The sequence below is a fragment of the Lonchura striata genome, chromosome 4 (assembly GCF_046129695.1).
Source record: "Lonchura striata isolate bLonStr1 chromosome 4, bLonStr1.mat, whole genome shotgun sequence".
Taxonomy (NCBI): Eukaryota; Metazoa; Chordata; class Aves; order Passeriformes; family Estrildidae; genus Lonchura; species Lonchura striata.
This window is the reverse complement of record NC_134606.1, coordinates 17,207,574-17,232,558: the sequence shown is the minus strand read 5'-3', so window position 1 is coordinate 17,232,558 and position 24,985 is coordinate 17,207,574. Positions and strand designations below refer to the sequence as shown.

The 24,985-nt window shown below is 36.9% G+C and overlaps 1 protein-coding gene and 1 long non-coding RNA gene across 7 annotated transcripts in view; both read left to right on the top strand.

Annotated features, from left to right (window-relative positions):
• Positions 1-24,985, top strand: part of KCNIP4 (potassium voltage-gated channel interacting protein 4) — a 384,367-nt gene that overhangs the window by 102,901 nt on the left and 256,481 nt on the right. The window contains exon 1 of one of the 6 annotated variants that reach the window (XM_021554444.3): positions 1,169-1,485. The exons of the other annotated variants lie outside the window; for them this stretch is intronic. Within the exon in view, the coding sequence (XP_021410119.1) occupies positions 1,398-1,485 (88 nt within the window). The 5' untranslated portion in view covers positions 1,169-1,397. Of the gene's footprint in view, positions 1-1,168; positions 1,486-24,985 lie in introns of those variants that run through there. 6 annotated transcript variants of the gene reach the window in all.
• Positions 24,452-24,985, top strand: part of LOC144246214 (uncharacterized) — a 31,757-nt gene continuing 31,223 nt past the window's right edge. The window contains exon 1 of the long non-coding RNA XR_013339876.1: positions 24,452-24,650. This is a non-coding gene — a long non-coding RNA (uncharacterized LOC144246214). The remainder of the gene's footprint in view (positions 24,651-24,985) is intronic.

The following is a 24,985-nucleotide window of genomic DNA, read 5'->3' as shown; positions in this document are numbered from 1 at the left end:
AATTTTTTAAAGGCATTCGCCAAAATGTTTTATGGTCAGTGCTGTCATAAAATTAGATCAGTTGATGATTTTCTTCTGTTAAGCTTTTCCTTAATGGGTTGGCTTTTCTTTTTTTCCCTTTTTTAACTGTATTAGGCATTACATATTGCATCACCCTCTAATGCAATAGAGCTGTTCTCTATGAGGGAAGTACTCCAAGGGAAATGAAAACATATTCTTTGGGTTCTGTGGTCATGGATGTAGACTACAGCAGATAATTTTTATTAATAAGAAATACTTCTCAGCAAGTTGGAAAACAATGAATTTATAACGGAATAGTAAGGACTACAGGTAGTTTCCTGCGAGCTTTTCTTGGAGACATTCTAACCACAGAATCTTGACGAGCTTTTCTTGGAGACATTCTAACCACAGAACGCTAACTGTGCCAGAGCCTGTTCCCAGCTGCCGCAGGTCGGGGGGCTGGAAAGCAGGGGCAGCTCCGCGCACAGAGGTACCAGCGGGGTTTCTGCTTCCTTCCTCCTGCCGTACAGGTGTGCAGCGCCTGGCGTGTCCATGACCTTCAGGCCGGCTACGGGGCCCGAGGCCGCCATGCAGGGTGCAGGTGAGGGGAGCCCCGCCCGCTCACCTCGGTGACGCTCCCGCAGCTCGGGAGCGGAGCAGCGCCGTGCCCCGGCCGCTGCCCGCGGGAGGAGCGCGGAGCGGAGCGGCTCCCGGGGGCGGTGCTGGGCTGGGCTGGGCCGGGCCGTGCTGTGCCGTGCCGTGCCGTGCTGCCTGCGTAGGGCGGGCACCGGCACCGCCCCGCCCGCCGGGCTGCGCGCCCGCGGAGCCGCCCGCGGCCAGCGCCTGCCGCGGGTCCGGCCGCGGCGGGGGCGCCGGTGGCCGCGCCAGTGCCTGCACCGCGCCGTGCCGAGCCCAGCCCAGCCGTGCCGAGCCCAGCCGTGCCGTGTCCTGCCCAGCCGTGCCGAGCCCAGCCCGAGCCGTGCCGTGTCCTGCCCAGCCGTGCCGTGTCCTACCCAGCCGTGCCGTGCCCTGCCCAGCCGTGTCCTGCCCAGCCGTGCCGAGCCCAGCCCGAGCCGTGCCGTGCCGAGCCCAGCCCGAGCCGTGCCGTGTCCTGCCCAGCCGTGCCGAGCGCAGCCCGAGCCGTGCCGAGCCCAGCCCGAGCCGTGCCGTGCCCTGCCCAGCCGTGCCGCACCGCGCTGTGCCGTGGCAGCGCCCGCCGGCCGCCGCGGGCTCCCCTGCGCAGCCAGCCGAGGCAGATCGGCGGAGTTTGCTCGGCCGTGAGGAGGCGGCGAGGCCGTGTGAGGCTCTGAACTGCCCCAGAAGTTTGCTGGCAGAAACTGTTCCCTTTATTGGCAAAGTCGTCAGGCTCTCCTCAGAGGAATACCCCGTTGCCTAAGATGAGTGGCTGTAGGAAGCGGTGTAAGCGGGAAATAATGAAATTTGCCCAGTACCTTCTCAGGCTAATCACAGGTTCTCTTCACACAGGTAATGACTGTTTTTCTCTGTAGTCGAGCGGTTCAGCATGATAACGAGAGAATTGCCTAAGGATAATACAGGGTTGTCATTGTTTTATATTATCATTTCTTTCATCTTATAAATAATAGTAAAAGAAGCTCTGTGAACTACTTTGTGGCAGAGCACAATGAAAACAGAGCATAGCCTGATGTTACAGTGTTTAGACAATCTGACATTCTCTAAGCCTTTACACACACCGGCCCAAATTGGGATGTGGGTGTACATGGGTCCACCTGTCCACCTGTATGTGTTAATCGTACTGCAGAGAAGAAACATTGGTCATAAAGGATGAATCTTACGCTTTTTATTTTCACTGTTTCTTGGACTGATATTCTGTGACAAGCACACTACCTTCTCTTCCTCGGAGGCTTGGTTTTGCTTATCTAAAGATGTAAATCAGCTGCAATCTGTCAATGGGATGTTATAGTATCTTGTGGGAAATTATAAATAACACTTGTGCTTTGCCTTTAAGGAATTTGAAACATAGTGGTTTTCAGCATTCCTTAGGTAATTTTTTTTTTTTTTTGTAACCTTGGACAAAGTGTGCAGTACCAGGGAAGGTTTCTAAGCTATACTGAGCAGATGCTGTAGTTTTCTTATCAATTTGGAAAATATGCTTTTCTCACAATTCAGCATTTTCTGTGGCTGTTCTCAACAGCTGACAAATATGATAACTTACATGATGTCATTCTGTATTTATAAAATATAATTGTGCTTCTTTCTAGACTTAAGTTACTTTTTTTCCCCCTTGCAGAGTTGCAAGTCCAGCATCGGCAGATAATATCCAATTATGATAATACAATTGCTGAGAATTAAAAGCCATTTACTTAAAGTCATCTAAAAGTTTCAGCTGGTTATTTTCATTTGTGTGGTGGTGGTGTGTTGGTTATTTGTGTTTTTTGTTATGACACTGATGAAAAGATTTGAGAGCAAAGTTGACTCTTTAGCAATAATTGGAAGAATTGATGCATGCAATAAATGAGATTTGGGATTACAGTGCTATAAAAGTCACAGCACAAACACTGTCAATGTGTACTTTATAGGATGCTTGTAACTTTTGGAAATCTGACACAGCTTTTTAATAACTTTGAGTGTCTGGTAACAGATTTTCCTTGCCTTTATTTTCTCTATCATTCCTAGTCTATCGTAGTTTCTCTTTTGTAAACTACATAAATTCAAATTTTTCTGAAAACACTGGCTTCTTGCTTTCATGATTTGCTATGGAAATTAAATAATATATGATGCAAGAAGAAAGATGTGTTAGAAATTCTTAGCAATACTCTTTTCACAAAGTCATCCAAGCTTTTCCTTTCCTATCTAGCAAATGATGCACACACTACTCTATTTTTCAGATTGACATTTGTGCTGCAACCTTTCTGAGCTCACAATTCAAAACTATTTTCAAGACTTGCTGTGGATACTGATTCATATGCTATCACGAAAAGAAGTTATAATTTTAAAATTAAGCAGCACTTATTCAATGATAAAAAGCCAAGTGGGGTGGCCTCAGATCTGTTTCCTTAAAGGCAAGCAAGCAAGCAAAAAATCCCCGCTCTTAGGAAGAGCTGAGATACTTCTGAGGAGATTTTCAGTTTGTTTTTACTACAGGTAATGAATGGTATCTTGCTACTCTTATTAAGTTAATAGACTCCATCATGTTCAAATGATGTGGCAAATGAGCTCAGGATAATGTGATAGTACCTGACATGTGAAGGGAGGGAGAGCTCCACTGTTAAATTCTTGCATAGCCCATTCCTCCTCAGTAACCTCAACTGTTGCAAACCAGTTACTGTTCAGCCTGAAAAATCTAATGCATAATTTATTCTGTGATAATTAGTTGATAATTAATGAAGATGAATTAGAAAGCCTAGTTGAAATTGTTAGAAAGTTATACTTTGTATAATAAAGATACTGCCATTTCTATCTTGAACCTTCAATAATTTAGGGTAGGTATCAGAAACAAAGAAGTGTGCTTATTTAACTTCTTAGAATCAGGCAATCTCATCACCCAAGTAGCCAATGAATTTCAAAGTGTAAGTGTTTACTAAGAAGAACAATGGTGAATGTAATTTAATTTCTATGTTGATATGATTTGGCTTCTAATTTCTTTTTCAGGTGTTCCTTAATATTTAAATTATACTTAATAGTTTGGAACTACACATTCTTGAAAGTACTTGCACTGAGTATAATCCATCCCTTCTTCCTGTATGGGTAGGCATGTTGAATATATACTTAATCTACACATCTATACAAGCTGTGCTGCAGCTGGTGTGATTACATTGATCAGAAACAGAGCAAAGTCATATAGGAGGGAGACTGGGTTTTCTGGCTATGGACTGGCTAAGGACTCACTGTTGATTACTGGTTCTATAGCCTGTGTTTCATAACCATTTATAGCACTACAGACAGACCTTCTCTGCAGTAAATCTAAATATTTAAAATAAAAATGGTCTCATATAGCTGTCTGTAATAATACATAAGCATGGACTTGTGCTTCATAGTCCACTCAGCTGGAACCAATATTAATGAAACTACCCCCTTGCTTGAAGGTAAATGCTGTATAAGCCTTTACAATGGGTTTTAAGTGGGACTCTCTGCATGAATGCATCCAGATCACTCAGTTTTTTTACAGCAAGTCACTATGATTGATAGCAAAATGTAGTGAAAAGAAATAGTCTTTTAAACAAAGTTTTTAATTTCCCATGATTTTTGTTATACAGTAAGTTGGTGTGCTTCCACGAGTGAAACATATTCCCTCATTGAAGATGGCAAACCAAGTATACCATTCCCTACTTTGTTGTCTCATGACTTGCAAGCACCTGGTCTTTGAAACACTGTCATAAAATCTTGGCACTGCTCTTGAGAATGTTTTAGTTTTTGGATGCAACATGGATTTGTATATTATAAATAATTTTGAGATCGAGAAGTAGGTCATAGATTATCTTAAAATGGAGGAGAAGTGATTTCAGAGCAATGGCTATGAAGTTTTTCTTAACTGTCACAACTGATGAAAGATTAAAGAGATGACAGAACCAAAACCTTCAGTGGTGGGTTTTCACAATTACATCTCTTTCAGGCATGTTTACATTAAATGTCTGCTATAGTTTTAATATAGGAGATCAGGTTTTACAGGACAGATTCAAATTCCCAGTTAGCATATATGTATAAAGGGAATGAAGTGGGGAATTTCACTGGCTGTGAAATTGTACTCCAACAAACTGAAGGTACCTCCCTCTTCTAGGCTTTTGTAGATTAGATCAAGGATTGATGTGGGTTTTTTTGACTTTAGATTTTCTGGGGGTTTTGCTTATTTTTTTTTAATTTCAAGGTTGATGAAATTGGTGTAAAGTAGCATTTATCAAAGGCTTCATATTTTTCTTAGGTAAAATAAAGCAAATCAATTAGTGAATGCAGGTTGTACTTTCTGATGGCATGTTCTTTGATGAAACAGACTACCAAAGATAGTCGCTAGTCATTCATTTTGCCTTTTCTTTGCACAGAAATGTTTTCTGGCCTACTGCCAAGAGGAATATATCATCTGAGCATAGCTCTGAAGCTGTGGGAGGCCTCACAACTGTACTCTGACTGGCCTATTTCATGTGCCTATCACTGCCAAAAGTCTGAGACTATTTAGGACAGTAGTTTATTCTGAATTCCTTTACAGGCTACTCTTTGGTAAATCCAAGAGGAATCACCTTTTTTTGCATGGAGGTTACCAGATTCTCTTAACTTCTATGGTGCATAATAAAGAAGTAGAATAAATTAAAAGACAAAAATAATGCAAAATATCAAAATAATCTTTAAAAATATAAAACAAAGAGAGGAGATAAAAAGACTGTTCCCCTTTTTATGCAAACAGGATATAACATAAAATTATTTTAAAAGACCTTTTATTTGAAGATGTTATGGAAAACCTAAAATGTCAACATTCGTGAGAAAACAGGTTTAATATGTTTCCAAATTCCTTTTTTATTGCTGAAATATTTCTTTTTTCTATTTTTTCTTTAATACCAAATTAGTATTATTCATGAACTTAATTGGTCTTTTTTTCATTTATTTTTTATAGGAAAGAATCCCAGATTCAAGGTCAGCATCTCTTTCTTGGCTGTTGCCTATGAGGTAGTTTGAACCTCTGGGGTTTCAGAAATTTTTCCTATACAGAGGTGCAGTGTTCTCTCTATAGATGATTTCACAAGTTCCAACGTGCAAGAGTGAAATATTTGCCATGCCCTGTTTAGGGGAAGAAGTCTCATTAATTTAAAATAAGCCATTCCAGATTTCATTTGAAATTCTGCATTGTACTTTATGCTTGCTCAAGTTCCTGATTAGGACTGGCAACTTTTGCAGGTGCTGTCTTGATATTCATCTTCCTCTGAGGGAAATCCCTTCAGTGGAAGGGTTTGGTGAATACTGAATGTCAGCACAGTGGGATTTTGAGTAGGTTTCGTGTACTATCTGACAGAGGTGTTTGAGCATAAAATATCAGACTTTGAAAGAAAAATACCTGAAAAAACACCAACCAACCAACCAACCAACCAAAAACTCCCTCAATTTTTTTGGTTGTTTTTGTTGGTTTTTTTATTTGTTTTTGGTTTTGTTGTTGTTAGCTCTTGTTAAATATATTAGGTGAATTTTGCCCAAGACCTACTGTAATGTTGCTAGGATTTTTCATTGATTGCATTGTTGAATACCTGGCTTTTGAAAACACTTCTATATTACACTACCCCTATATATATATTATCACTCCAATAGGCATTTTGTTTAGACTAGGCTGTAGTACAGACAGTGCTCTGAGACAAAAGACCAAGATGTATTGAGCTTAGTAGCAGGCAATGTGAAATGTATTCTGGGGAAAGCTGAGAATGCCTTAACTTAATGTGCTTAAGATGTGTTCTGCTTCAAATTGGAAAATTAAAATATTTGTTTTGTTCCCTCAAAAAAATCAATCCTACCTGTATGCCTCTCACATGCTGCAGATTTACTGTGAACTTTCAGCAATTTTGTAGAAAATTGCTTAGATTTCAAATAGAATAATCTGTTACAAAATGTGTTATAATAAATTACATGTAAGCACTCAAAAATTATAAATTTTTCCCTCATAAGAAATCAGTCTACATAGACTGCCTTTGCTCTTCCTGATTTGCAATTCAGTGTTGTGCAAAATGTTTCAGGTTCTATAATCCTGCATATTTGAGTTAGACTGAACTTCACAGATGGATGAAACAGTAGTGGATATCTTGAAGTGGGGCATCCAAAGGCAATACCCTAATCTTTAAACATATTCTCCTGAATATTTTTAAATATTTGACTCAAATGTTCCATGTTTTTCAGGTATTAACATCATATAACCTATTTAAAAAAGATTTTTTCCAGATCATTCCAAAAGAGCCCTCACTGAAGTCTTAAGGCTTATTATGGTGCGTTAATTGGAAAAGGACAAAGTTAGCATGCTGCATACCATTTCTGTTGAAAAAAATTGAGGTTTTACTCTCTCATTCCAATACTTAATCTTAATTAAAATGAAAGATACAGTTCATCTTCTCTTGCAAATGACACATTGGAAAGCATCTTGTAGTCATCATTACCGATCTTCCCTTTGGAAGTCCTACTTTCTGTACTGTTCTTGTAAGAGTCCAAACTACTGATGTCATTTATAAATATAGTATTAAAAATTCAGCTGTACATAAGGGACAACACTTGATAATATGCTTAAAAATACTCTTAAAGGAACTTTTTTAAAAGTTACCAAATCCTGCAGACAAAATGTTGGGAAATGGCAACATTAGGACCGTTTCAGCCTTGTACAATATAATACAGTTCTTCACTGTATGTGTACTTTTCATTTAACCATTGCACAGAGTAGCTTGGAGTATAGAAGCAGCAAGGAGAAGGATATATTTAGATTAGAAATTTGGGTGCAAACTGAAATAAGCACAATCTTGGAATGTACAGACTAGTTTTTTGGTTGTTATATTTTTGTTCCTTTTACAAGGACTTTACACTGCAGACAGGCATTTTACAATGATTCTCAAAGATGCTAAAATAACAGCTAAAATTCAAAGTAGGGAAAGTAGGGTAAAATGAATGGGTACATGCTGGACAAAATGAGCTTTATGTCTGAATGGATAGGTGGTGAGCTTGCTACTGGCCAGGAATGAAACCCTGGGGCTGATAAACCTGTGAAACTCCTTACTAAAGGATGTTGCTAGTGCAAAAAGTTCTGCATGAGTCCAGAGGGGCCACTTGAGTAAAGAGTTGGAAAACAAACCTGTTGGGAGACATGGTCTAGATTAAACATGTAAGAATTTCCCTGAGATGAAAGTAGTCCATGGCTATGAAAGTGTTAGGGGAAAATGTTCTAAGTGCTTTTCCTGTTTCTCGTTTTCACTGAGCATACTCTAATAGCTGTTAGTGAAAACAGGATATTGAACTAGATGGATCCTTAGTCTAAACCAATTTGGTATTTCCTGTGTTTTTATATTGCTAACCTGCATTCAAAAAAGGTGATTCCTGGATTTACCAAGGAGCAACCCTTGAAAGAGTTCAGAATAATTTATTTCCTGAACACCTTGGACTTTTGGCAGTGATCAGCACATGAAATAAGACAGTCAGAGGAGTGCAGTTGGAGGCCTCTCACACCTGTGCTCAGATGATATATTCCTCTTGGCAGTAGGCCAAACAATTTTTTCTGTGGAAAAAAAAAGGCAAAATGAAGGACTAGAGATTACCTTTGGTAATCTATTTTATCAAATAACATGCCATCACAAAGTACAACCTGCATTTATTAATTGGTTTGGGAGTTTTTTGCCTAAGAAAAAATATGAAGTCTTTGATAAATACTAGTTTACACCAGTTTCATCAGTCTTGATATTTAAAAACAAGCAAAGAAAAACCCAGTCACAAAAGTCAAAATAAACTTCTCTGGTGTCAGGATGTTTTCACTGGTTCAGTGGTTTAGTACCACGGTCCAGCAGCTCAGTAATCCTGTCCCTTTTGTTCTCAACTAAGTGATCTCACCTGAGCACCTTCCTGCAATGGCCAGAAGTTTAAAGCAGATAGTTTAAACGGAGTTATAAATTGAATATTAGGTAAATTGAAATAGTTTTTTTTCAGACAGTGTTTTTACAAATTACTAATAAGAATCTCTTCATGGAATTTTTTAATATTTTGGGTTTGTTAGGCCTCACATATGGAATAGCCTTAGGATACTAGTACCAGGATACTAGTAGCCCATGAACTAGTCCATAGGAAAGTGTATGTGTATATATATATATATATATATATATATATATATACATTTCTTTTTCCTGTAGTAATAAATACCCTGAAAAGGGACTAGAAACTCTAATGATGTGAGAAAAAATGAATATGTAACATCTAAAGCAGGGCTAGCTAGGGAAGATGGATGCATCCTATCAGTAGCAGTGTCAATAGCTGATCCTTTGAATGGAGGTTTTAAAACCCAAGTATTTTTGGACCTGCTTCATAGTTTTATTTGTGGCAGTTGAGGGAAAGATGCAAGCTGGGAATAAAAATGAGAAACCATGGCAATCTCATTCCCCAAATAGGATGATACATGTATGTACATTTAGTGATTTGCAGTAATAGTGTGTATTTTAACTTTTAGTTTCATGGATGTCCCTGTCTTCCAAACTGGGTTAAGCACAGTTGATACTTTACAGTCAAGAAGGGCTATCTTAAATCTGAGCTTGTATTAACAGAAAATATTTTCTTCATTTGTTTAATATTTGAATTCTGTAAGAACATTAGTGATAGATGATGGCCAATTCAATACCATGTTTGGATATAAAGTTAATGGCCAATCTGGAAAATAGCAGTGGCTTGGAAATACATGGGCACTGAACTACCTGCTAACAGCACTTCAGTCTTTAACTGGTTATTCTGTGTGACTGACTCTGATACAGCCAAGTAGAAACAGTAGAACTGATAAAACTTAATGCTGCTTTGTGGCTGGTGAATGCCAATCCTATGTCCCATTACACTGGCAGTCACCCATTTATGGACAATAACACAGTGACCTCGGTTGTCACATCACCACTGTTCTCTTTCCTGGTGTGGTGTGATGGTCTTTACTGTGTTTTCAGATCCAATTAATTTGTATCATTTATATTTTCTGTGTATAACCCAGTTCATTTGAATTCCACTTTTACGTATGTGTCTCTGAATTGGTTTGGATATTGACTCATGTGAACTCTTCACTTGCCTCCTGTCTCTTCATGATGACAGCCTGTCATGGAAGACAATGCAATTCACTCCAATACTTCTTTCATTTCCAAAATTGAAATACTGACTTTTGAGGTTATTTAAATTTATACAAACAAATGAAAAACTGTCTGAACTTAAACTCCTCAACTTTTCACTGCAAAAAACTGTCAAAATTGGATCAATTAATTTTTTTAAACATTAACTAAAATACTACCTTTATATTCTATTTTTAAGTGCAAATTGATGTCTTTGTAATTTTAACTGAAATATGTATCATGGTGCAAATATGTATATGCTTGGACCTAGGGGGTTCACTTCCCTTCAAAAAATTTAAAAATATTTTATTTTGTTGACTTCCTTTTTTAAGCTACAGCAGGTATTCTAGGAGGTCCTGCTACTGAGGGTTTCTGCTAATACTGAACATTTTGAACAAGCAACATACATCTATTATTATTCGATTCCTGCAGTATTGAACTGTGACTTGTCATTAGTTCTACATTTGAAGTTCTATTCCAAATAATATAGATGCCATAGTTTTATATATTAAGTTTGTCATTACTGTTTCTTCAGAATACATAAAGTAAGCATATACAATAAATAGTGTGTGTGTATGTGTGTGAAATAGGCTATTTAGCTTTTAAAACTGGTAGCAATTTGATTTACCCTCTTGAGCTTTTTATGGAGTCCCCACCTAGGCAGTGTGATTAATTTTAAATATAAAATAAAAAACTTTTTGAGATGGAGAGGCAAAAAGTCTGTTTTCATCAATATCCATACTCCATTAGTTTAAGAAATTTAATAAATATGAAGAGAGGTACTAGATTTTGTGTCTATTAGTCTGGCTTTTGTCAGCAGATTTGTAATTTTTAAAATACCCTTTATGAGGCATGTGAATAAAGTCAAATAACATTTAGAATTTGTGCAGTGCAGACCTTTCTGTGACAGTTGTTGTAAACTTCATTTAATTTCAGGGAAAAATGTGACAGTTGATCATTTCCATTTGATTTATCGTAACACTTGTAAAGGTCAGCAGAAAATAGACTCCTTAGTCAACTCTAAAAATAGGAATTAGGCTCTTATGTCATTTATTTCTCAAAAGTGTGTCCGTAGATTCTTTATTCTAATCGCTACATTTCATTACATTAGTTGAAGAATTTCTTTAAAAATCCCAGGTCAGGTTTTCCCTGCAGATTATTTCCTTGGGACAAGGATATGATGTGATCTGGGGGCTCTGGTTTATTCAGCACTTAAAAACTGAGCATTGTTGGTCGAATGGGGTGCTGATACACACAGATGCAGCCAGCTTGAGGGCAAAAAAATTGGATTCATTTCTAATCAGAGTATGGATACAGACACCTAGGACAATTAACTGTTGCTGATTATTTAGATTATTTTAGATTATGTAGAAATTATTATTTTTATCTTTATAAAAATATATATTTAAAATTTATAAGTACACCCAGTTTTAAATAAATCCCTTTTCTATACAATGTTAATTTTCACTTACAAGTTTTAAATTGCTCATATCAGCATCTCTCATGTTAGGTACAATCAGTACTCTTACCATCTAATTCACTATCAGTGGTGCTTATGGAATCCACAGCAGTAAAATCTGCAGAGCCTTCTGTAGAAAATGCATCTGAAATTGCTTCATTACTGTCAATGTGAGGCTAATGATTATATGTATTTAGTCAATTTCCCCGAATTATCATATGTTTGTTCCCAGATAAACAAATATTAAGCAACAATGATGAGCTGCTTTTGAATTGCTGTACTGCAGCCTAACACAAGTTTTGTAAGCTTCTTCCATTACCACTTCAGAAAAGGAGTTAAAACATAAGAGAAATCTAAGGAATTGTCTTCATTTCATTTAATTTAATTGAAATTAAGTAAATTCTTCTGCTACATTGCAGAAGAATCAGAACTGAAGAGACCTCATTTTAATTTAGCATAATTCATTTCTCAAGGAAATGAAACCAAATTCTATTTTAATTCTGAATGAGTGGGTTTCAACAGCAACTGAATTAATCTTAACTGTTCCACCTTACTAATAATTAATAATTAACTTCCCTGAGTAGCCTATGTGTACAGCTCCTCAGGATTCCTGAAAAGGCATAAGAGCTTTTTACTGAGGACAAGAACACTTTTGATTTATTCAATCAGCTAATAACTTTTAAAAACGTAACTGAATGAAGAAGATTAGATGCATCTTAACAGAAAATATAAAATAAGACTGTTAGGAAAATTAAGACTGAGGGTAAGAGGATGGAAGAGAAAAAAGAATACAAGTGACAGTAATAAATAAAAATGCACATTTATGCACAGCCTCTGATACCTCTATGTTATTGTGTATCGGATTCATCCTTGGTGTAAAGCTGCAGGCAAATCTGTACAAATGTAGAATTTGGTCAGAGAGAAATATTTAGTGGACAACATGGTGTCATGTCTTCACTCTCAGCACTCTGAACCTCTAGCATTGAAGGCAAAATGTTTACATTGTAGAAATATTTATTCCTTCAAAATTTGACTGATTTTTGAATCCAGTGATTTACAACAGTAACTCAAATGCATGTTGGGGAATACAGAGGTGATGGTGGCTGGCAGTCACTACTGACTTTCAGTTTGATGTATCTGTTGCCCTGACTGCTAGTTTTGGAAGTTTCATTGCTATTCAGGCACTCTCCCTCTTGCCACGCACAGGTGAATTGAAGTGCTGCAACATCCCCTGTGTTCGTGTTCACAGTGCTCTGAAACTTTAATGCTGAGTGACAGATGGGAATAGAAACAGCAGGGCATTCCTGCCCGGTGAAGACTTGCCAGATGAAGTGCTAGAAGCTCCTCAAATAATTGCTGTAGTCTATTGTGAGGAACTAATTGGATTGTATGTATTGCTTACAGGAAGTTCTGGACTGATCTATTAAATTACCTACCTGTTGTCTGTATAGTATCGTACTGTGACAGTAATTGAAATGTCATCCTGTTGAGATAGTATGGGACTAAGGCCAGTCCTTCCATGACTAGTCTGCTGAGATGTTTTCATCAATCAAGTTGTACATACAGTAGAAAGATATCCTTTTTCATCAAGGAGGAAACTACTCTTCAAAAAGCAATAGAATTCTTGTAAATATCCTGGAGTGGGTCCAGCTGAGGGTGACAAAGATGATTAAGGGAGTGGAGCATCTCTCTTATGAGGAAAGACTGAGGTAACTAGGCTTGTGCAGCCTCAAAAGAGACAATTGTGAGAGGACCTCATCAATGTCTGGAAGGAAGGGTGTCAGGAGGATGGAGCCAGGTTCTGCTCAGTGGTGCTAAGGCATAGAAGAAAAGGTAATGGGAAGAAACTGATGCCCAGGAAATTACGTCTGAGGAAGGATTTACTTACCGTGTATGTGACTGCACATGGAACAGGTTGCCCAGGAAGGTTGTGGAGTCTTCCTCACTGGACATACTCAAGAACTCTCTGGACACAATCCTCTGCCATGTGCTCTGGCATGGCCCTTCTTGTGCAGGGAGTTGGACCAGATGGCTGCTGTGGTCCCTCCCAGCCTGATCCATTCTGTGATCCACCTTAACAGTCTGAACAGGCAGTTTGCTATGTGTGTTACCCATTTACAAAATTAGTAGTAGTACTCTTATCTCCTATCTTGCCAGGTAGAGTTCATCAGTAAAGAGAGCAATGTGATGATAGAAAATAAAGTGTTTACGCTTTTCAGTGCTATTATGTTGACTGTTCACTTTTAGCTGTATTGCTGCTAATCAAAGTCAGAAAATTTAGGTTTGATATTTTCTTTCTATTATGGCTTATTTGTAAGAGAAACATGCACTGTGGCATTGTATGTTTGACTGTATGAACAACAACAACAAATTTTTACAATGCTGTTCTTTACAACCAATACAGCGTTTTAGTTTATATTTTGTACTACTACTTTTTTTTCAGATTTAGTTAATCTGCATCAAATAACAGATCTGTATTGCACCCCAATTACTTAAGACATATCACCAAAGTGTACACCTGGGGATGAAGCATTCCACACTTAAGTAGACAGAGTACTGTAACTACATCTATACCTTATCTGGAGGTGCATTGGCTTTAAAATCTGACAGGGCAAAGGATGAGAGGCAGAAATGGTTGCACCACAGTGAATTGAAAAAATGAAGTAAACATTGTGGTGTGCCTGTGGATCTGGGAGCTGTGAAGGGAAATGTGCAATGCTGGAGCTTTAGCCAGCTGGGCCATGGAGGAGCAGAATTTGAAGGAAGCAGCCTTCAAACACATATAATTGTGTCTAGAGGGCACTGGGAATGCAATGGCTAGGGGAAATATTCTGTTTCATGTTTCTGCCCACTTACAGGCTGAGGTAGTGTGGAAGACCTTCACTGCCCTTACAGCTCCCTGCAGATTGAATATGGCATAGGAAGCAATGCTGAAGGTCAGTAGTTAAGAGATGAGTAGAGCTCAGCTCAGATTTTTCCAGATTATTGCATTTAAACATCACTTATTTTGTCTCCTTTCAGGATAGTTTTGTACTCGCAAAACTGATACTATATACTAAAATTTCCAATTATTTTTTTTTAAATAATTTTTTGAAAATAATAATCTTGAAAATAAAAATAAATATTTTTCTTCACAGTGGCACCTATATATATAGCTTTGCTTTTGCTTCTTTCTGTTAAGTCCTTTATAATCTAGGAAATTCAGGTTTTGTAGTACTCAAAAATGTACAGTCCCCCTACTATAACAGTTCTGTATGGTTGCTCTTCAATTCTTTTTTATACTTCTGTAATAATTCAGAACATTTTGTTTGCTTTTTTAATGGACCTGATGCTAAGCTAATGTTTTCTTAGACCTGTGAATTATGTTTCCATTTTTCAGTACATGTAGTCTGTCTTGATTCATCACCCTATGGTGTGTTGGTTTTCCTACCTACTTTATATTAAGTTGGGTGCTTTGTTTCATCACTTTGATCACTTCATCCCTGGTCACTCAGTTCCATGTGGTCCTTCTGCAGTTATTCCACTAACCCTGCACTGAATATCATAAGTGGATTTTTCTAGCTTCATTATTCACCCTGTATTCCTGGACACTTACGAATATGCTGAACATTTGGAGCTTTGGCATTTGCCCTCTAGGGACTCCTTCACTATAACTTTCTTCTAATATGATGTCACTGCCTATAACTACTGCATTTCCTGCCTTTGTCCTTTTTTTTTTTTAACGTATCATTCAAGACTGGCAGACTCCTAAAAGTAGTGCATCCTACAGTAGATCATACACATCCTGAAAGGGAACTGATGCCATGAGACCTGCCTCAAAAGATCACTGTTCTCCTTACAAGCAATGGCAACTGCATGCTGCTCATTTTTTTAAATGAATTTAAAACTCTTGGTGTTTTTTGACCTTTTCTCTTTGCTTTCTAGAATAACAAGGTATTAAAACACATTACCAATGCAGAGTGTATCTATATAAGCCACTATGAATTTCTTCTAAACAGAAGGAGAGGAATAACTCTCTTGCTTCAGTGCTTTGTAAGACTCAGTAATGCCTTTGAAGAGATTCTTCCATGGATGCTACTGGCAATCATTAAGATCTGTCATTCTAAAACAACACTGGGTTGACTAAATAGAGTGCAAAACTGATTTGAGACTTTGTTTCACCACCAATTCCCTGACAAGGACAAGCTGGTTCAGCTCGTGGGTAAGTACGATGGGACCTTGGTGCCTACATTCTGCTGAAGTCCAAGAAAACGTGGATAAAACTGCTGCCTGTGCTTTGATCCTTTCCAGTCTGGGGCAGAAGTCATTCTGGTACAATTAAGTAGCTTGGTATCTGGCTTATGATGTAGGATTAAAGACAGCTTTCCAGCACTGGATTCCTGAAAAGTCCAATCAAGAGAATACGTCAAAGGCGTACAAATTCATAAATGCAGTAGCACATGACTCAGTACACAGCAAAGTTGCCAGGACAACTCTCTTTCAGAAGTGAGTGATAAGCTGCTTTAATACAATTCTACAGCAGTCATACCCTTTCCTCATCCCAGCCAGAGGCTGGAATACCTTTTTCAGAAGGTCACCTTCCACATAGATTCTTTTTACAACCCAATTTGTTAACCTCTTCTCTCAGGCAGTCTGTTGCACAGCATCCTGTCTCCTAGGGACAAAAAAAAAAACCCAACTGGGGCTACTAAAAATTCATCATGTGTAATTTGTTGTAGATTTTTTTTGCTGCCTCCCCAGACTGAGAGCAGTAGCTGTTGAAAATTGAGTGCTTAAATTACATGGCAAACTATGATAAATTTCCAGGCATAGAACTGTACCAACTGCCAAACTAAACTACTCATTTTCATTTCAGTCAGTCGTAAAAATGCAATCAAACATCCTGAATCCCAGATGGTAGTTTATAAAATTTAATTTGTTTCACTCTGCACAATTAAAAAAAAAAAGTGTTCTAAAAGTCATGGGTTTTTTTTAGGATCCCGTTGCATTTAGGTCATTGATTTTAATAGACAATTTTTACTCTGCTTAGTATTTTTCTTTTAAAGTTGCATTTTAAGCAATTTCATTATGCATCAAAATTTGAAAAATAATTTGCAAGAAAATAGTATGTGTGAAGAATTCTGCCCATCCTTTAAGAGTTTAAGTCAGCTATAGAAATTGCAGTAAACTAGAGGTTGGTTTTGGTGTTTGTGGATTTTTGTTTTTGGTTTTTATTTGTTTGCATTTTTGGGGTTTTTTTGCTTGTTTTTATTTTACAGTGCTGCTGACAAGAGGGCATCTGCCTCTCACACTGATGCCTGTGAATGCCCCTTTGGTTTCCAGTTGGTCACAGCTGCCCTTCATGCTGCTGAGCTGTTGTAGTGCAGACTGGGATTCCAGAAGACAAAGCCCTTTGTCACTGTAGATAAAGTGGAAAAGTTGAAGTGCATGGCCCTGAACTCAAGATCTGTGTTCTGATTTTTCCATTTATATAGAAATGCAGTAGTGAACTGCAATTTGAAAAAAATTCTGTTAAATTTCCCACTAAGGCCCTTTTATATTTCCCTCTTTGTTTATTTCTTGGTCTTCTTAAGAAGCTCTGGTTTCTTTTTTTTTTTTTTTTTCCTATGTCAAGGTATGGAGTGATGTGAAAATAACAGCTTGTTCCTGCTCAATGTTAAAATAACAGTTTGTTCCTCCTCTCAAACACAAAATTAGCAGACAGCAGGGAAGACAATTATTTTCAAAACCCAAAGAATAGGTCCCCAAATGGATGTCAATTACTGATACACAAAGTATGTAAGCTGTCAAAACTGGTGACTGCATTTTTGCTTGATATCTCCTATGAAGTATAGTAAGGGTTTTCTCCTGGAAACTCTGCTTTTTTATGCTATAGAAAAAAGGGCTTCAATGATAGGAAATGGTATAAATATATGTTTTTTCCTCAAATTACTGAATTAAAAGTTCATTTTTTATGCTAACTTATTCCTGTATTCATTAGGTAGATCAGTATTAGGAGAAACTTTGAGGAGTTTAGTGAAATTCATACTAGGAAAAATGCAAACAATATGTTTTAAACATACTTAATATACTGCTTTAGAAATGACTCCAGCATGCTATAGGCCATGGAAGTAGTTGTGTATTTGCTGATAGGAAACCTGAGGCATGGAGTTTCTTTAGTTATCTCATTAATATTCCAAACACTTTATCAAGGTTTATTCATAAATATATATATATGTATATATATGGTATGCTCTTGTGTAATTCTGCTCTATATTAGTGGAAGGAGAAAAATTGGATGTAGATTTCCCTGTACTCTATTCCAATGGTTTTGTAGTATACATTTAATTTCCACAGGTCCTGAGGGTGTAGTGATACCTATACCCTCAAAAGAAGACCTACACCCCCTGGTTTCTACTCGGTTAAGAAATAGAACTAAACTAAGAATTCTAAAAAAATTTGCTAAACAAGTTTTTGAGAAAAGTTTCAAAGTATATCCAACAAACAATTCATAAAGAAGGGTTTCAAGGTATATCCAAGCAGCATGTTTGCAGAATGTCCTTGAAGGACTCTGCTGGGATACTGTATAAAGATATTAATCTGCTTTCACCCCAGAAGTATCTATTCTTAAAAAGACTGTTCAGTTTCAATCTAGTATGTTTGTTTGTTTTTATGTTTAAATAGAGATGAAAGACTCAGTCCTTTGCTGTTCTGGCCTTTCCTTCTGGGTGAAGATCAGCAGCTCTCTGTCATCTTCATTCAAGAGCTCTTTTACCTGACAAGCTCTTCACATTGCTTACCTTTTCATTATCTTGCCCCTGCAATGCAAGCAGTTACTCGATGGAGCAAAAGATTTACTTTGTGTAAATTGTGTATATGAAGCATTATTTACCTCAAACTGCAGTGTGTTATTGTAGAGGATTGCTGAAATTGCTAACTTATTTTTTTTTTCTATTGATGTTGAGTTTTGGCTACAGGCTTTTTGATTTAATGATAAGCATGTATTTATGCTCCAGGACTCATTTTCTGTGTTTTCATATTCGGGACAAAGAGCACTTTCACTCTGGCAGATTCATTGTGAACTAAAGGTACACTTTTTTCTTGACAAAAGTTTATTTGGGGTCTTTTGGTCTTTGTTTTATCTAAAATATAAGTCTGATCTGTTGTCAGAATTTAATTATCTGCACAAATTAATTAAGTTGACTCTGTAGACTTAGAAGAGACACAGTACCCAAGCTGGTTATCTATTTATGCTCTTGTGTAGTTCTTATACTATATACTTCTCTTTGGAAAAGCCTTATAACTCTCTCAGGCTGAGCTAAGTTGAAACTATAGGAAGCCTCCTAGTTTTGGATTCAGCTGTTGGCAGTATGCTTCTTTGTTCCCCCTGGGTGTTTCTAGGAAAAAAAAAGATGTTTGGGAACACTATGTAGCTCTCATTTCTGGCTCCACAGAAATTGCATTTCATTATTTAATTTATGAGAATTGTTTTGCTTGCTTCCTTAGTTTCATTTTTTGATAATAAATGCTATTTAGAAATTGCTCTGAGACAAGTAGTCTTACAGTAGTCTCCTCCATTCTGCCTTTTAGGTAACCCATACTGGGTAATTGAAAGTTCTGTAGAAGAGGTTTCCACATGATTATGTCAAATTTCTCACTTTGGTTATCCTGCTTTTTATTTACTTATTTATTTATTTATTTATTTTTTATTCTGTGTCTTAATTAACAAGCCATTCTTACATTTCTGAAAAGCCTGACATAAACAACAGGTCTTTTTGTGAATACTCTGAAAGTTAACAGGCTTGGGGTTTTTTCTAGTTTTTAATTGAGGCCTGTTACTCCTCTGGATTTTGAGTAAAGAAACTTGCTTTGTTGATGAAAAGCTAGATAGTGAGAATACATTAGAACTTTTAGCAGCTTTCAAAGCAGAAATGTTGATAAAAGCGCTTTGGCCATAGCTGTCCTTTCATGCAAACTGTGGATGCAAATGGACATGGAAGGTGTGAAGGAAGAACATGATAAAAAGAGTATACAGCGTCTTGCTCCTAGTGCCACTGGAATCAGGAATTTCTTCTTGCCTCATGCATCTGTTCAAAAATTTTAGAGCATGAATGTTTGTTTTGGAAAACAAAGCACACTTATTGCTTTGTAGACTGGGTGTTTCTACAGACTCCTAGGAATAAAGAAACCCTATTGCATTTAACAGCATCTCAGGGAAGGTGTCAGGTTGTCTCCTGAATGTGATAAAGCACAAGAGAGTTATTTCTGCCTGTGTCAAGAAATTTGTACCTGTAGCTTAGTTCAGCAACCAGAAAACAACTGGCAGTGTTGAGAACTGCCAGTCTCCTTGCTGTTGTGAAATCCCCACTATTAATACAACAATTTTTATCAGGAAAAATACTTTTTTTACAGTACTAGTGAACCCTATCACATCATATCAAGATAATTACTATAATATAAAATTGAATATGGGACTCAGCAGTCATGTAAGACTATGGGATTTAAGGGAAAAAAAATTAAAGCTGAAACCAAAATATTTCCAAGCAGTTTTTTAATAAGGCAGAGTAGTTAAAATCCAGAGATAATGTGCCAAAGTTTTGTGACCTGCTTGTGGTTATTGCTGACTAATGGTGTTATTATTTAATTATTACCCAAGTATTTGACTAACATTTCATTTGTAACATATTTTGCCATTGTTTTATAATCTCTGCTAAGTTAGAACTTTAAGTAGTTTTAATGCTTCTTACTTTAACCCAAACTTATTATTTTAGCAAATTAATTTGTCAAGGTGTCTTCCACATTCCATCAAATCCACAGAGGATGTCATGGTTAATGAGGGCACCATTTGAGCCATTCAGTTAATTGAGTAGATGTTGTGGCCATTTCTGTAAGGTGAGCTGTACATCTGTTTTGTGTCATTTTAAGGATAACTTGAGTTAGCATATCCTTTCACTTTGAGGCTACTATTGCTTTTTCAGTCTTTTTTTTTTTTTTTTCATTTATATACTTCCTTTTCCACAAATCTTTGCTTCCCCTATGCTATTCGGATTTAGGTCATTTGCCTGCTTAGCCTGCTGAACTGGTGTATACATTAATCAACAGTGCTGCAAGGGAACTTGACTGCATCCAGAAGTGATGACATTGGTTCTGGTTGTACACTGTAGTTTAAGAGTAACTTCAGGTTTGACCATCACAATTTTAAAGCTCCTGATACTAGCACACAGCGTGTTATTGAATGGATTGGCATGGGATTCCTCTGTTCTGTCTGAGCCATCAAAGCACAGTCATGTTGAAACAAGTACAGGGAGAAGATTTGAGACAGCTTGTGATATTCAGTTCAAGTGTAGCTTCATGTTTAACTAGTGCAGACAAAAATATAATTCTCTCTCCATCTCATATAAGAAATAAGGATATGTCACCACAATGTTTCTATGGGGAAAGAAAGGGGAATAAAGAGGTACATTTAACTGTCAAAAATTATCATAACTACTTTAAGCCCCTTCTTAAAGACACAAGTAGTTGAACAAGTAGTTCAACATTTCTGAGGAAACAGGAAGGAGGACGGTCTCAGCTGTAAGAAATAAAATGGTGTCAAGAAGGGGCTTAAAATAGTTATAATGATTTTTGACAGTAGAATGTAGATCTTTATTCCCCTTTTTTTCCCCCACAAAATCATTCCAGTGACATACCCTTATTTCTCATTTGAGATGTAAAGAGAGAACAAGGGTTGTGGGAAAATGTCTGAAAGAATTTAGATATTAGCCAGAAAAAAATATTTTTTCTATATTTTATGAAAAGAAAAAATACTTTCTTTGAGAAATATACTTTTGAGTATCCTGGACAATAGCCTTCAATATGACTATACAATTTAAAATGCATCACAAATTATTTCAACGACAACCTGAAAATACAAGATTAATGCAAGTAAGTTACAAAGTTTACTTTATGATCTATTTTAAGTCTAACAAAGATGATGAATGAGACATAATAAAAAAGACTGAAGGAAAAATGTGAGTGAAGAAAAATGTGAAAAGTGTCCTGAAGCTCAATGCTTGTAAGTAATTAGTATTACTTTTTATACTATTTATATATAAAGTGAAAGAATAGCAATTACAAGCCAAGGAGAACAGACGCTTTGTGTTCACTGAAAAATTCCAGGGTACTGTTTAAGAAGAATCTATGTCTTGTTTTTCAGAAATAGGAAAGGACAACAGGTTCTCAGAAACACGATAAAGAATGAGGCTAATCAAGTCCAATAGAAAAAAAACCCAAGCAAGTGGATGATTGAGTAGATCCCTGGGAGGATCTCTAAGTACAATGGGCTTGTAGTACTGTTATTTAAGCAAAAAGGAAATTCCAAGATAGAAACTATTCTAGTTATGAATGAAGAGATAACCTATGAATTTCATCAGACTGCATTGAAAGAGTATCCAGGAGACCAAGGATTTATTAAGATTCAAGGAAACAGAAAATTTTATTCCTGCCCTGAAGATATAGAAGTCAAATCTTATGTGAAGAAAAGTGCCATTCAAGAATTAAGCCACAAAGTATATGCAAAGGCTTGCTGCATTGAATGGAGAAGCAAGAACTAACCACTAATACATTTGTGAAGCAAATTGTAACCCTGTGGCTGAATGCCTACTTTGAAGGCTGGAATAGAACAGTAAGTAGGACTGAAAAAAAGGAGCAAACTTCTGCATTGCATTTTTTTTTTGAAAGAATGCCTTGGTCAGCTGCAGCAGATGATTTACAATAAGATGCATTGCTTCTGAACTGATCACTGAGAATGTGAAAACCACGTTGGGACAGATTCTCACATGTTTTGTTTTGTTTCTGCTGCCTCAGATGCGCCGTTTTCAGGCTTCTCCCCATGTTCTCATTGTTCAGCAATTGTTTTATATACTAGTAATTAATAAGTAAAATCATTCTAGTAGAAGGTGGCCCTGGGGGTTGGAGCAAGATAATCTTTAGGGTATCTTCCAACCCAAAGCATTCTATGATTCTATGATCATTCTTCATTGCTCCTTAATAAAATATTTACTTGTATTTTCATAGGCAAATTGGCAATCTTTTTTGTTTCTGTGTCCTTCCATATTAAATATTGTATATTAAAAATAGTTATACAATTTAAACCTTCATAGTAAATAGCTATACAACCTAGTTGAGGTAGGAGACCAATTATTTCCATGATGTGAGCAGGAAAACTTCTGTAAATACTAGGAGAAGTTGCAAGCAATAGCCAGTTTTCCTGGGTAGTTCTCAGATCAGTAATGGGTAAAAAATTATTTTATCTGCTTGTCCCAGTTTCTGAATAGTTTAAAAACAAAGTTAGGTTTTGAAGTCGAGAACTGCTCACCATTATCTTTTTTCCAGCACTCATAACTTTTGAATAATTTTTTAGATACTCTAGGGCATTATCCATGTACTGCTGTTTCTTTTTCCCCCTCAGCAAGGGAAACAGTTATGATGGATGTGAATCTGTGCAGTAACTTTCCAGAGGGGATCTTAGGCCATGTGTGCTTGGCTCTGGTTTCCAGCCAGGAATCTGGCTGAGTTCTGCTGGAGACTGGAGATAAGAGCAGGGTCAGAGACACCCAGCCTCTGCAGAGATGCTTGCTGCTATTAGTCAATCTTCTCAGTGATGAGTTCAATTGGATTAAAAACTTGTGATTCTCAGGTGCTGGGGAAAGAAGCTTCTTGAAAGAAGTTTGCTACTTTGCTTGCAGAGTCTTCCATCCCCTAATCACTCCCCTGCTTTGATGAGGGACACACAGAAGATGGTTTGCTGTTCCTAACTGCAGCTATATAAATATAATTTTTAATTTTCACCCTCATCATGTTTTCTCTTAATTAATCTTTAATGGCAAATTAAGTTTAGTTCTTCTGTGCCCATGTTTTTCTCTGCAGTCTTTATCTTAAAATATATACCACATATACCAGTGAACGAATGGCTCAGTCATACAGGTTAAAGCTGGTTTTGCTCATTTAAATTTTCCTCTATAGTCTCATTTGTACTATGCAAAATAGGGCAGAGGGATCATATATCATGAAGATAAACCTGTCAGAGCAACCCAAAGATATCCTTTTAGGAAAAAAACCCATACTATTAAAATAATAAATATGCAAAACCCAGCAGAATGGTTTTGCAGAAATTGCTGTAATTCAGTCAGGCCTAGTTTATCTGTATTTAGATTATTTCTGTATAGCTGTATCTCATATGTAGGATATTTTTGTAATGAATTTTTATTTTTTTCCTTTATTTTATTTCTTCCCCCAGAGGATTCTAGTTTTACTCTTTCAGCTACTGAAATGAAGAGTAGCAGCTCACCTTTGTTTTTTCTCAGTCCTTGTATTGCCCTCTGTTAGTATATGGCACAGCGTAGCTGAGTATCTGTTTTAACTTGTTTATCCTTAAATAAAGTAAATAAAATAATAGGATGTAAATACCAGGTAGTATATTTGTATCTATATTGTTCAGCAATTTATTTTGGAGTGAATTATTTTAAATATTGCTCTCCTCTTGAACTCAGCTGTTTCAAGCTCATGTGCATTAGGTACAGAAGTACAATAGAGGGGGTAATTCTGGCCTTTTAAATTTTTTAATTCCTTGCATGTATGGCTACCACTTAAAACTAGAAACAACTTTGCATCTTTACATGCAGTCATTCTTTAGACAACTTTACTTTCCTCTGCTTGAAAAGGGAGAGTGAGCAACTTGGAGCACGTGGATGGCAAATTCAGTTCATGCTTTTGTGGCTGGAGTTACGTGGTTCATAAGTGTTCTAGCAGATGTGTCACAGGAGGCTGTTTGCTCTCATAGCATGTGAGACCAAAATGCACATTCACATGGGTACGCATGCACAAGCTAGCAAAAAGCTCAGTCAATTTTTTTCTTATTCTTATAGAAAGTGGTAAAAGAATTTCTGCAGATTTTTCTTGAAAAGTAATGAAATATTGAAAAGTATAGAAAAATACTGCTCTGTGCCTTCATATTTTCTTTTTTCCTTGAATTGATTATGGTTTGAACTGCTAACTCCTGGCAATGTAATTCTTATAAACTCCCTGTAGTCTGCTGTGATTGAAGGATGAGTTGTGGAAGAGCATACATTGCAAAAACAATAACTCCCATTAACCCAAGAAAGTTTTGGGGTAGGATTTGCATGTTTGGGTGTACTTATTTATCTTTTCTTTCTATTCTTCTCTCTTTTTTTTTTTTTTTTTTTTTTTTTTTAACACTGCAGTCACTTTGTCCTTTTTACTCTCTTCCTAGAAAAATATGAATTATCTTTCTCACTTTCTCCTCTAGGAAATTTGTTTTATTTGATAAGGAAAAGGAAATCTGAGGGTCTGCTGTGGCAGTATTTCAGCCTTTCTGATATTTAGTTGGTTAGCAGATAAAGATCAACAGAATTCATCTCCTCCATGGAGCCTTTGAGGTAAGATTACTGTGCTCCTTGGAGCAGAAAACATGGCTTACAAAAATTTAAAAACCACATTTTATTTTTTTTTATATTAATGTCTTGTAACAAGACTTCATAGTCCTATATTGGAAGTCACTTCAAGATTAATTCTGTTATAATGTGTAAGATCAGCTCTATTAATTACTCTGCAGTCAGTTTTCAAAAAGCATGTTATTGTTTTCTGTCTCAATGTACAAAAACCCCATCTTACTTATCCTTTATTAGTATTATTTCTGAATCTCAATCGCAGTGCAGTGGGAAATGTGTGTGTCTGTTGCTGTACAGACATATGCAACATTTACACATTGAGC